General features: G+C 37.6%; 1 protein-coding gene across 4 annotated transcripts in view; it reads left to right on the top strand.

Moving 5' to 3' along the window:
- jade2 (jade family PHD finger 2) overlaps positions 1 to 13,880 on the top strand; it is a 135,759-nt gene that overhangs the window by 10,244 nt on the left and 111,635 nt on the right. For 2 of the 4 annotated variants that reach the window (XM_016663793.1, XM_016663792.1), the window contains exons 2-3: positions 8,255 to 8,318; positions 12,710 to 12,804. In XM_016663793.1, the coding sequence (XP_016519279.1) occupies positions 8,255 to 8,318; positions 12,710 to 12,804 (159 nt within the window). The remainder of the gene's footprint in view (positions 1 to 8,254; positions 8,319 to 12,709; positions 12,805 to 13,880) is intronic. The other 2 variants (XM_016663794.1, XM_007577568.2) reach the window with 1 other exon arrangement.

Below are 13,880 nucleotides of genomic sequence, written 5' to 3'. Positions count from 1 at the left end.
AATCTTAGACAAGCAGATTATTGGAGCTTTTAAATATTTTACATTTTTCCCTCTAATAGTCGAGTTTGTTTGAAATGGTTTGTATTATAAACCATGAAATTCAACTGTACCAACAACAATCTGCAACAATAACAATATTCAGCTGGACATTTTAAACCAGATGGTTTGGATTTTAGTTTAGCTGATTTTCATATTTCACAAAAAAAACTCAAAAATCTCTCCAACAATTTTTCATTTTGTTTCCTTTGAGTTGAATTGTTACATAATCTACAAAACAGTGTGGAGCTGTTTCTCAGCTGTCAGTGTGTTGAATAATTTCGGCCTGTTTTCATTCATTCATTCATTCATTCACAGAAATGTGAGCTTTTATATTTAGAAGTGAGTGGGCTGCACACCCACTGATGACGATGCTTGATGGGACTCAAATGTGCTTTTTGGTTTTTGTTCCTGTTGGCAACCATGTTGGAGGGTGTGTGTGTGTGTGTGTGTGTGTGTGTGTTTGTTTCTCTCCGTGTGTGTGTGTGTGTGTGTGTGTGTGGACGTGCGTTTGATGTTGAGGTAAACACCTGACACGTCACACACTTTCACACACTCCCACCCTGACATTTCGATTCTTCCCGCTCGTTCAAAGCGGTTGCCACGTCGTCGTGTCGTCCATATTTCCATCTGTCTCTTTCTCTTTTCTTTCTTTTTATCTTTTAATTTTGGGTCATTTTTTCGCCTGCTCATTCAGATGTTTTTAAAATCTTTATTAGTCACAAAATATTGAGTTAACCAGGATTTATTCACATTTTGCTGTTGATGTCGAAGTTAAGTCTGGATATGATCAAAGAAAATAGATTTCAAAATAAGACGACCCACACTGCCTCACATAATAGATGTAGAGCTGAAACGATTAATCGTGATGGATCGATTATTCAAATAATGGTCAATTAATTTCTAATGTTGTATGGAAAATGCTTAAGATGGTTAAAAATGCTTTCCTTTGGTGAACGTTTAATCATTTAGGATTCAAAAAACACTTTTCACATCAACATGTAAAAATCATTTCTGCTCAACATCAGTACAGCAGAGCCGATCTGTTGATTTTTTTTTGGATTAACTTAATAATATTTTGTTAGCAAAAGGTAAAAAAAAATTTTTTTAATTACAGAATTTGAACCAGTTGAAGCTAAAATTAAATTGTGACTTTGAATTTGTATATTAAGTCCAAAATGTTTATATTTTGTACAGTTTTGGATTAATTACTGCTCTGAGTGTTTGGTTCTTTCAACAAATGACCTTTTTAACAATTAATCAAATGCTAAATTAGCTGACAGTCATTTCAATAATCAATTAGTTACGATTAATCGTTTCAGCCATACACACTAATATTGCAACAATGAAATATTTCCGATATGTAGTTGAAGAATCAGTAGGCTGTGTTGGTGTTTTTCGCTCAGCACAATGATTTCAGTTGTTTGCAAAAGCAACAAAAAGCATAGAAACATTTTTCTGGTTTTGATTTGCCTCCAGACTCAAAGCTCTCCCTCCCTGAGCTGCAGACACACAGAGACGCCGTGAAGCCGTTCAGATTCCTTATCAGGCCGACTGACCTCTGGCATCGCAGACGTCCATGTCATCACGCAGCGCCGACTTTGGAGGATAAACACCTCAATCAGCTGCCGGCTTTATTTCATAGATGAAAACCAACGTGTAATTCTGCCTGAGGTTTCTAGGTTGTAGGTAATGGAGCCGTTACCTTTTCCTGACAGCCAGTCGAGTTTTCTCCCGGTTTCTGCAGCTACTGACTCTTAATAATAGATGGACGTCCTGGGAGACGATGATGTGCCGTCTTTAAGCGAAGCGTTAAACCAAGAGCAGCTTTTCCTCTGCAGCATCATCTGCAGGGAGGGACGGACAGAAGGACAGAAGGACGGACGGACAAACAGGTGGCAGGAAATGGGACAGCAAGGCAGGACAGACGGATGGACAGAAGGACGGATGGACAGAGAGACAAATGGGATTCAGCAAGTCAGACTTCCCAGAGGAGGAGCTTCGATTATTCGGTTAATTGGATGATGTGCGCTTCTATGCAGATGATGAATTAAAATATATATTTGAATGGTAGAGGTTTAGTCTTGCAGACCACACTGCAGCTATGATTAGGAAGACAAACTTTCAGTTGGATTTTCCCTTTATTTTCTGCAGAAGTAAAAGGGAAATGTTACCGGGTGAGAATGAGCTGCCATAAAGCGTCTGGCAGGAGCGAAACAGTCACGTATCAGTGCCAGCTGCTCTCACCTGACTTTCCCTCCGACGCTCGCTGCTGCAGCTGATCCCACTTCACCCGCCTGTGAAATGACTGACTCATGGTTTCTTATCCTCATGCTCCGTGTTTTCATGCGTGATCTGTTGTGCGTTTAAGACGTTCCGCCTCTAAGCGTTCGGGCAGACATGGGACTCTCGACGGAGTCGTAGTCAGGCATTTAATTAGCTCCCCAGGCGATTGGCTTTCCCAGCATGCATCCTGCAGCCGTCTCACTGCGAGCGGCGCTGGCTTCCTCAGAGCTGCGCACAGAAAATGTTTCGATTCATTTCAGAACCGAGACGAGTCGGGATGTTGTGTGCCGTTTGTTGGCTTTCTGGATTTTATGCAACACAAGTTTAATCTGCGTAGATTAGCTGAGTAATTAGAAATGAAACCATTCCACTAGATTTAGGTAATCTGAACTAGATTACATTAAGTTAGATTAAGTTGAACGAACAGAAGCGCCGTCTGTTGCGCTGACTGAAATCTAAACCTTTGCGGTTTGGTAAAGTTCAACACCCCTGAACTGAAACTGGAGGATTTTGTTTCACCGCTGTTGATGATCTGTTCTGATCTGTTGCAAGTAGAGTTTATTTTTGATGTTTTTATTTTTACCAGTTTAATTAGTCATAGTTCAAGCAGCCATTTAAACAGGGTGGAAAACGTTTTAAACTAGTTTGAATAATGAACAGAAGTTGAAGCACTTCAGCTGGAATCAAGTTTGCATGATTGAAGCTTTTTCTGTAAAAGTGTCTTGAGATGTTTTGTGTTATTTTTGTGCAAAACTAAGAATCTTATGTTTATAAAAGAAAATCTCCCTTTTAGAAGTTTGTTATAGTACGGGCATTTAGGGCGATTAATTGGTTAATCACAATGAATTGATTAATCAGTGATCAATTTATCATGATTAATCGATTGTTGAAATAATAGTTATCTCAGTTAAAAAAAGGCCATTTGCTAAAATTACAACATAGTCAGAGCAGTAATTAAAACTTCAAAATGTCCTCAATAGCAAAATAGCAAATCCTCTTGTTGTAAAATTATTTACATAAATAAAATTTTTTCCTCATTTTGTCAACTATGTCAGAGTTAGTACTGTTCAATTAATATGAAAAATATTCAGTCTGGTGTTTTGGTCTCACTTAAACCGTTTCTTCAAGGCTAATTTTGTTTACAGAGATTTTATGATTCATTTTATTTGTTGTTTTGTTTATTTATTCTGGATATTTAAAATGTCTCCAAGTTCCAGTGTTAAATGATCATCAGAATTTAAAGTTTATTGATTTTTTAGAATTGGTTCTTATATTATTATTATTATTTCATAGCAGTAATATTGCTGGAAAATTGTCTCAAAACAACAATATTATCGTTTATCACGATAAATTCTCGGACAATTTATTGTTGATTTTTACCAGTTTAATTAGTCGAGCATTATGTTCAGTTTGGTGTGGGAAACAGAATTTGTTACATTAGAGCTTTCAGGGAGTTTCTGTTACTTTAAACCAAAAAAAGAAAAAGTTCAGTATCTAATTAAAGAAAGTTCTAGTTTGGGAAATGCTTCCTGTAAGGTGAACTGATTTTATTTTTTATTTTTCCTGCACTTTTCCTTCTCTTCTGTTAGAAAGTTTTACTAAATCAATGTAAGTTTTTCTCTGTTCATTTGAAGTTACGTCAGTTCAGTCAAGCGTTCCTGTTTTGGTTTTCAGCAGCATTTGCTTCTTTTATCTCCTAACAGTTCCTGACTCTGAGAAACAGGAAAAAACTGGAGTTTCCTCAAAAGTAGAGACATCTTTCCACGTGTTTAAATCAGGGCGATTAATCAGATTAATCGTCGTCAATCGATTATTGAAATAATAATCAATGTAGTAACTGATTAATTGTTAATTTGAGTTCACATAAAAAGTCTGTTTGCTGTAAAATCAACATGTTCAGGTCAATAATTGAGCCAGAATATAAACATTTTGAGATGAAACTTTTGTCTGTAAACACATTTTGCTCAAAACTCCTTAAGTAGCTTAGCTTCATTAAATGATAGCCATGTTAGTACAGTTTATGCTACGAAATGTTAATTTTCTTCTTTAAAAAATTAGTTGAATTATTTGTTTTAAAATCTGTAGAATATTCCGTCTTTTTTACCCGATTAATCGTCAGAAGAATCGATAGAATAATTGTAGCCCAAGCTTAAATTTTGTGATATTGAAAACAAAAAAACTGAAAATTGTTTTATTTTTTAAACATCTTTTGAACAGATTTTTGTAGAGATTTTGTGCATCTTTTAGCGCCTGCTCTGGTCAGTTAGGTGGGTAAGGAATCAACCACTCTGCCAGAAATAAAGAAAGCAGAATGTGGCTCAAGTGGTTTGTTTTATAGTGCAGAAGGAAAAAATGAACAAACCCTGAGAAGGATCAGACAGTGATGCTGCTAAACGCTCCCGTCAGAATCAGAGAGACGAGGAAGGGGCTGACAGACGGGGAGAGGCTGAGGAAGTCAATAATGTACTTAACCTTCCTCCGCAGACTCCCTGCATCCCTCCTTGTTATTGTAAAGCACAGGGGCTGGCGCGAGGCGAGGGAGAGGAAGGGGAATAAAAAGCTTCTCTGGAATAGAAAAGGCAGAGGCAGGAAGGGAGAGCTGTGTATTTTTTTGTCAGCATAAATGTCAGCGTGGTTAAGTGTGCGCACGGCAGGCGGGGAGACTGAGGAACAGGAAGAGTCCCATAGAGGAGGGAATTGCCCCATTTTACTGCCACATAAATCTGCCCTCTGCACACTAAACCGCCTCTTTTCGGGTTTCCTGCCTGGATGTGGAAGTTTGCTCAAAGTGAATTTCAGAATCGTTGCCGTTTCATTTGATGATTTCTCATTTTTTTATCCTTTGTTCTCACATTTTGCATGTTTTGTTTTTCCATTTGAGTCTAAAGACAGACCGAGCGTTTTAAAACAAACACCTAGCCGTCTTCTGGCAAGAAGTTTCAAAAAAATCACATTTGACAGGCACTATGATGTTGCCTAGCAACCCCAGCTGATCTCCAGCATGTTTGGTCAGCTGGTATGTGTTGTACAGTGGCTGCTGGAAAAGACAATAGTTTTGTTGGTGATATGCCTGTCACAATAAATTAATTAATCAATCACATGATAAATTAAAACAAGCTCAATGATTTCCATTTGCATGTAATGCAAATGGGGTGTAAATTCATCGTTTTTCTTCAGTCTGCTGCTTTGGACTCAACTAAACCTTTTTTTGAAGGACTGTTTTGTTTCCAGAGACTCCATAATTAATTTATGTTGTTTATTTATTTTGGATATTTAAAATGTCTTCCAGTTTTAAATGTTCTTTAGAATTTAAAGTTTGTTGATCTCATGTCTTCTTGCATTATCACCATTATGACATGAACACGTTCTCAAAACAACATTATTGTTGCAATAAATTCTGTAACTCAGCTAAATTTTTATCATGACAGATGCAGTCCAGACTTGCCATCAAGAAACAACTTGCTGCATTCTTGTTGGTTGTGCAGGATGCTCCACTAATGCTTTTCAAAGATGTATGGTTGCATAATTTGTAAACGTTGAGTTGGGGGTGTGGCCAGCAGCAGCGTGTCTGGATTCCCGTCTGATCGGTGAGCGGTTTTAGGGATCTATGGATCCTAACCTGTTCATGGAAACACCTTTCAATGTCTCCATGAAGCTGCAGGTGAAGGAGCTCTGCCGTTTTAGCTGCAGGATGATTCATCTCTCAGGTTTTTATTTCTCAGATTTTCCAGTCCTGGTGAACTTTTTTCATTGAAGCTAATTTCCTCTTGGCTTCATGTATATTTATTTGCATTCTTGCTTCACTTCCCCTCAGGCTTCATGGGCTGACGACGTTTTTCCCCCTGAGTTGCACATTAACTTGGAGTGGGAGGCAGCTGAAGCTGACATAAAGGTCTGCTGTGAGGTGGAACTGCTGAAGTAATTTTTGACAGATTGCAGATCGATCAGATCCTGACTGCGGGAGAAAAGATGCTCTTTCTGGTGAAATTCCCGTGGTTGATGCTTTAGAGGTCGTAGAAAAGGGCAGTGAATCCATCCTGGCTGCGCATCTTTAAAAAGTCTAAAAAAAAAACCTTAAAATGGATTAAATACATTAAAAAACATCCTCAGAGGTATTAAATGTTGATGTTGGGGAATATTGAGGCTTGTATTTTCTATGTAGTTCTTGCGTTTTGTGGCTACCGGTAACTAGCTGCTAATAGCTGCTAACGCCAGCTAGCTTTTTTACAGCCATTATGAAAATGTATCACCAGTTGCCTGGATGATGTTCATCTTAAACATTGGGTCACTTCTGTTGATATAAATCACACATATAACTTAATTTGAACATTTCTGTCTTGATAAAGGTCTTAGATTTAATTCATAATGGTCTAAAAAAGTCTTACATCTCAGATTTTACCTTATTCCATTTACCCATCGATTGATTGGTGCCCATTGACCCATTTATGATATCCACAGTTTTACTTTTTAAATTCTCGATTTATTTTGATGTCTTCGGGTCGATGCAGTCGATGGGTTCAGTATTTCTTGCAGATATAAAACTTTTTTTCATATTGATTGACAGCAGATCTTGCTATTAGAAATTATACAAAGATTTCTGGGAGAGGAGCCATCAGAAGGTATTGATCAGCCAATCAGAAATTAATTTTGCTGAAACTTCAGCAAAGAGGTTATTTTCAAATTTGAACTTCTTCGATACCAGAGAGAGAGCTTATGCAGATCTAAAAGATGAGTAGTGATGATATAAATACAGTCTTTCAGAATAACAACATATTCTAAGATTAGTTTAAGTCATTTACATGTTGGCTCCAGCTGCCGGTGGTTGTTTTAGTTTCTCTGTTATTCTCTCCTCCTCACCTGTAACATTTATTTTTATTTATAGCAGCTCTCTGTTCTTCGTCAGTCTTCGCTCGGCTGTTTTTCCTCCTTTCATTTCATTTTTCGTCTCTGCAGCCCTGGACAGAAACTCATGCATCACGGTGGAACGGACAAACTGCGGTTGTTGTGGAAAGTGAAAGTTGGATTTTACCTTTAAGTCGACGATAGAAAACACAAACTTAACGATTAATCACCAAGTTTGACTCACAGGACTCTGAATTTAATCTGTTTCGAACTGCAGCGCCGGCTTTCTGAAGTCTTTCTGTCCATTTTCTTTCAAAACACTAAATGTTGTTTTATTAAATCATGCAGCTTTGGGATGGAAATATTTCTCTGGATTTTCCTGCAAGAGAACTTGATTAATAAAACAGATTATGTTGTATGACGAATCGCTGTGACTTGATGTTTTCTCTGTTTTTCTGCTCGTTGTGATGAGTTTCTGTAGTATCTTCTGTTATTTCCTGTAAACCTGCAGGACGTCATGCAGGAGTATCAAATGGTTTGTAGGTTTTATATTTGTTATTAAAATTAAAAGGACAGTTATTACAAATTAAAATCTTTAGAAGTTTTTCTCCTTTTATTTCGACTATTCAGTGACTTTGTTGCAGCCAAATCGAATGAACTCGTTAAACTTTTTCAGTGTAACGCAGTCGTTTTTAAAGAAAGTTGTATTTTTTCCAGACATTGATCTGATTTTCAAACCGTTTCCACGTCTTTCATGAAGCACATGAAATTCTGGGTTCGTTTGGTTTCATTAAACAGGATTAAAGTCAAAGAACGAAGCAGAAAACAAAAACTTTACTCAATAAGAGTAGAAATACTCCAAAATAAAACTAGTCAAAAGTAAAATACACCTAAAAATACATTTTTCCAAAGAGTCTCGTTCTGAATGTTTCAGTGTGAATACGTGAAGGCTCTCCTCTGGACGCTCTGACAGTTCGCTGCTTTCTGTCGCTAGCTCTTCTGTTTTCATGGCGAACATCTTCTCACTCGTCATCTTCTCTCTCTCTCTCTCTCTCGCTCGCCCCGGTGTGCCGCCGCCCCCCGCTGACAGATGGAGAGCGAGAAGAAGAGGAGGAAATACTCCACAAGCAGCAACGACTCCGACACCACTGACAGTAAGTGGAAGAAAGACGAAATGTGGATGTTTTTATCTGGAGGTGGAAGTTTCTGAGTTCAAGGCACAAGAATGAAAATGTTAAAGGTTTTATTAGTTACAGACACAAACGAGTGTTTTTTATCCTCATTTTAACCAACAAAAACTGGAGCATGATTAGGAAGTTGAATGAAAATGATGATTTGTTAATATAAAAGTCTGGGATGCATTTGGATTCAGCTCCCTTTTACTTGTCAATTGGATAAAAATAAAAAGGGGAATAATTTTTATTTGGGCTGAATTGATTAATCAGATTAAACACAATTAATCAATTACTGAAACAATCGTCAACTAATTTAGTTATTGATTAATCGGTTACTGAAACAATCGTCAACTAATTTAGTTATCGATTAATCGGTTACTGAAACAATCGTCAACTAATTTAGTTATCGATTAATCGCTAACTGGAGTGTAGAGACTCAAAGAAAGTCCAATTATTGAAAGAACAACAATCAGAGGAGTAAATAAATAACATTTTGTACTTAATCACATTCTGCTGTCTAATAATCAATAATGCAAAAATCAATCAATGAATCTACAAAGCATCATTTTATAAAAATGCTAATAAAAGATAAAATCAGTTTTTATTTTTGGTCAAAATCCAGAAACAAACTAATTCAGTTAACTTACTGATAATAAAGGTCAGTGACAGATTTTACTGACCTGCTATATCTATTATTGATCAGATATATATTCTGATTTAATTGAATATTTCTCTATTTAATCAGTGTAGATATTTGTAGTTTTAGTTTTTGGGGTGTGTTGCATCGCCGCCAGGTGTTTATTTTCTAAACCTGATTTCCAAACATCGATAAATCCAATAGTTTTATCTTCCTGATGTTTCCAGATGTTTATATTCAGGAAGACGGTTTGTCCAGATGTCAGTATGTGGAGATTTGTTTGGTTTCCAGTTGACAGGAATTGTTGTCTTGGTGATGCAGAAACAACAAATTTCAAAGTGAAGCAGCAACAATGTGTCAGAAACAAAACATTTAGGGTCATTTTACTCTTTTACTCTTGCTGATGTGCAAAATGTATTTTATTAGAGTTTATTTGCTGTCAAACGTGGAGCTTTGAGACCTGCTGACATTTAAAAATGAGATTTCTGCAGAAGTTTAGAGGAAGAATGAAGCATTTTTAATGATTTGTGTCCAGAAGAGGCCAAAGTCAGAGCAGAACTACTTCCATGTTTTCACTCAAGTAAAGGTAAAAAATAAAAATATGTTATTCAACTACTGAAAAACATTTAATATTTAAAAATTAAAGTATAGTATTTTATAACGTAAAGTGGACATTTTGGTATTTTCAGGACAAAAATGACAACAATTCATATAAGTGACAAAAAATAAAATAAAATGTTTAAAATCTTCAGAAACTTTATCAGAAGCTGCAGGTTTGAGTCTGTCTGGTGAGTTTCTGCTTTAAACATGTTTGTTTTCATTCAGTGGGAAGAAAATCCAGAAATTTCACTGAAGTAAGAGCAGAAATATTTCAGGATAAAATTACTGAAGTAAAAGTAAAACGTGCCGACCTTGTTCTGCTTGTGTCTGATCATGAAGCCGTTTTCTTTCTGGCGGCTGCCGGACCTGCGGTCTCAGGTCTGTGCAGCGTTTCTGCAGCATCTTTAATGGGCTGTTTGTGCTGCTCTGTGTTTCCTCCTGACCTCTGCAGCTGCAGCTGCTCACTGGAGGTTATCAGGTTTCTAATTGAAGGATGCCCAGGATAATTTTGGCTTCTGGGTCTCTGAGTGCGGCTTCTAATTAACACGCAGCCATGATGGCAGGCTTGGCCTCCATGTTTGGTTATCTGGTTAGCTGACGGAGTCGAGCAGCTGCCATGTGGGAGCCGAGCTACACTGCAAAAACACTAAATCTTACCTGGTGTTTTTTGTTTAGCTCGTATCGGAGGATATGCACCACAAATCTGGAATAAACTCCAGAAAAACCGCCGAAAGCCCCCCTACTTAGAGTTGATTTTGAAACATCATAAATGAAACATTAATCAACAATATGATGTGTAATGACGGGAAAATGTAATATTTCAATTGTTGACTATTTTTGTATGTCTTTGTATTTTTGTTTTTATGATGTAAAGCTTTTTGAAACGTGCTATACAAATAAAATTTGATTAATAGTTGAAAGAAGACAAAACTGACTTAAAAGTAACTTTTCAGATATATGAGCTTGTTTTTAGTCAATAGAAGTAAATAATGAGATTATTTCACTTATAAAATAGGAAAATGTCTTATGAGTGAAATAATCTAGAACTTTCTCATCAATATTGAATAATTATTTACTTAAATGAAGCTCTTATTTCTTCACTTATAAGTTTGTTTTGTTTTATTTCAAGTGAACTAAGATATTTGCTGTAGAAACTAAACCAGAACACTTGGTAAGATTGAGTGTTTTTACAGTGTAGTGTGCAGAAGATTCGCCCACATCCTGGTTCAGATGTTCTGACATTTGTCTGATGGTTTTCTGTTCATGTCACCCTGGACCTCGTTGCTCTTTAACGCTGGACTTTAACTGCACCAGCAGGTAAAAGTCTGATGGTTCCTGCAGATCCTGCAGAATCTGCACGGCTGCAGGAGGAGAGCAATGTGCTCCTCAATAATGAGCTTCCGGCCTGTTTGGAGCGGGAACCAAACTCCCATTAGGAGATTTTGGTGCTTCAGCGTGGCGTTAGCGGGCGCTCCAGTTTTTTCCTGATGTGTGACCCGTCTGCTCCGGGTCGGTCCCAGGAACCTCCAGACAGGACCGGCTGAGCGGAGCCTAATACCAAACAACCTCGTCACTCTGGCAACGCTCCATGCCGGTCGCTCCGGCCCAGTCGCTCCGGGCCGGTCCCTCCGGGCCAAGAAATCAATTAAAGGATAAATTAAAGCCAGCTCAATAATTTCTATTTGCATGATTTATCGTTTCTCTCTTTCTACCAAGAACTGGATGATAAAAGTTTTCAGTTTGGTGTTTTGGTCTCAACCAGCAGAAACTTTATAATTCATTTTATTTCTTGTTTTGTTTATTTATGTTGGATTTTTAAAATGTCTTCCATTTCCTGCATGAAATTTTTATTTAAAGTTTATTGACCTTTGAGAATTTGTTCTTACTTTATTATTATTTCATTAGCATTATACTCCTGGACAATGGTCTGGAAACAACAATATCATCGTTAATGACAATAACTTCTTCAAACTCCCAAATCTCCAGGTTTCATTTTGCCGTGTTCAGCAAGAGAAACGAATCGTCTTTTTGTCCTGCAGCGTGTCGCTGCGACATCAGGAACGACGGTTTTCAGCCCAGAGTCTTTGGCAGCGACGAGCTTTAGCTGAATCCTCATCGAGCTTTAGCTGAATCCTCATCGATAAATACACTGATTCTGCTGAGTGTGTGTGCAGAAGAGGTCGGTGACCTCTGACGGCCAGCATGGCGGCTCTGCTGGCGATGGAGGAGCGTGCTGAGCGCGCTCAGACTCTGATGTGCCACATTAAACCAAATTCATTCCAAAGGATGCTGCCTAATTATATTTGTCATTGTTCGGTATGCAGACTCAGTCAGACGTGGTTTGAGCATTGAAGTGAAAGCAGTGAAACCCGGTGGAGCTGCTGGGTGAAGTGGTGGGTGGAAGCTGGCTGCAGCCTCTGCTTAATTATAATTAAGTTGAGTATTAATGAGCTGGTAATGGAGCGTAGTGGAGCAGGGCGCTAACAAGATGTTATTTATATTGTTGTTACCTAATTAACCTCTTCATGGATCGTCATCAGTTAAAGCCGCCGCCGGCCTTCAGCCGCGTTTTCATTTCATTTATTCATTTAATTCAAACAAGTTGTTAAAAACTAGTTATCAGTCGGACGAGATGATTAACCAAGAACAAATTAATTAGCTTAGCGTTAGTTTTCTGTTGAAGGGGTCAACATTTACTTAGTTTATATGCCTTTTCAATATACTATACTAACAAATAAATAATTTCACATAAACAAAATGATTACAAACTAACGACAGGAAAAAATACAGATTCATAGTGATAATAATAATAATAATAATAATAATGTAAATAACATCAGAATAATTACCAACTCTGCCAATTTACACCCTATAAATTTTTCATAATCTATTTTATATAAGAAATAAAAAATAATTTATTTTAAAAGATAAAAACTTTGAGCTCCATAATGTTAGTTGTGCAGATTTCCTGCTGATTCATTGTTAAGCCCTTATCATTGTTTCGGCATTTCTCCAGCTTTCTAACGAACTGCAGCAAAGGATTTCGCATCTCAAACAAACAGAATTTTTTTGTTCAATTAACATCTTCGGCATAAAGGGACCAGAAAGGGACGATTGATGTGTGTTTTTAACGGTCCTGCAGGTCAGGTGACGTCGTGGTCCAGGTCCTCTAAGAACACCGGCACCAGCAGCACCTGGGTCCGCCTCCCGCACAAGAAACCATCTGAGGTAGGACAGCTGCTGCTTTGGGTTTCACTTCACTGGAGCTCCACTTTGACCAGTTCTGATCATTTAAAAACAATTATTGATGATTGATTATTCAGATTTCAAGTCAGGTTTATGTGTGCAGCAGGTTCCAGGCAGTTTAAAGTGATTTTAGTCTCGATATAAAGGAAGTCAGCAGCTGCATTTCTACTGACCAAGTAATTCGGTCTTTTGAAAATAATTTTGCTTAATGGGAAACTTGGGAATTTCAAAGAAACGTTTTTTAATAACACGAGTCACATGATCAGAAACAGGATGTTGCTACTGGTGGAAACCAAGAAGAAGACAGGAAGCAGTTGGAGGAGCATGACGCTTCATGTCAAACTTATTCAACTTATTGTGATTTTAATCACATTTTTTATTTCATGGAAACACTAATTGTGAAATTGTGCTTTTGCGCCCTCTGTAATGGAAACCAGTCAGTGTTTCAGCAGTTTGGTTGTTTTCTGGAAGTTTACTCCAGATCTTTGGTGCGTAGAAACTGAATGCTGCTTCTCCAGAAGACCTGAGAAACGCGACTAAAGATAAACGCATGGATGAGTTTCTTGTTCTCTAAGGTCAGAGGTCATCTCTGGTTTCTGTCTGTAATAACTGAAGCTGTGCGCCGACTCTGAAGCTGAAGGTTTATTTCTGTTCAGCTTCAGATCTCTGATGCAAAACTTATTCACCTTCTTGATGTAATTTTATGTGAAGTAAACATTTCTACATGTTTCAGTTTTATATTTCACACAAAGATGTTGGACCGGTCCCTTTCTCATAAAATACATTTCCAGCCAGAGAAACTTCATTTTTATGAACTTTTCATTATAAAATCGATGTTTGGTATTACTGCCTTCAACATTGACAACCTGGGGATCAAAGCTGTGGTTAAAAGAACTGGGAAGCAAACGGCACAGGCTATTTCGGAAGACCTCAGGAAAAGCCACCAAACGGGAAGGAAGTGGAGAAACTCACCAAATAGCTGTTCATATATCCTGCCTCATTTTCTCAACAATGCCTTAAAATTCCTTAAAACGTAAGGCATTAAGTTTTAAGGCATT

This window comes from Poecilia formosa, unplaced genomic scaffold (genome assembly GCF_000485575.1).
Source record: "Poecilia formosa unplaced genomic scaffold, Poecilia_formosa-5.1.2 Scaffold446, whole genome shotgun sequence".
Classification (NCBI taxonomy): domain Eukaryota; kingdom Metazoa; phylum Chordata; class Actinopteri; order Cyprinodontiformes; family Poeciliidae; genus Poecilia; species Poecilia formosa.
This window is presented reverse-complemented; position numbering and strand designations above follow the sequence as displayed.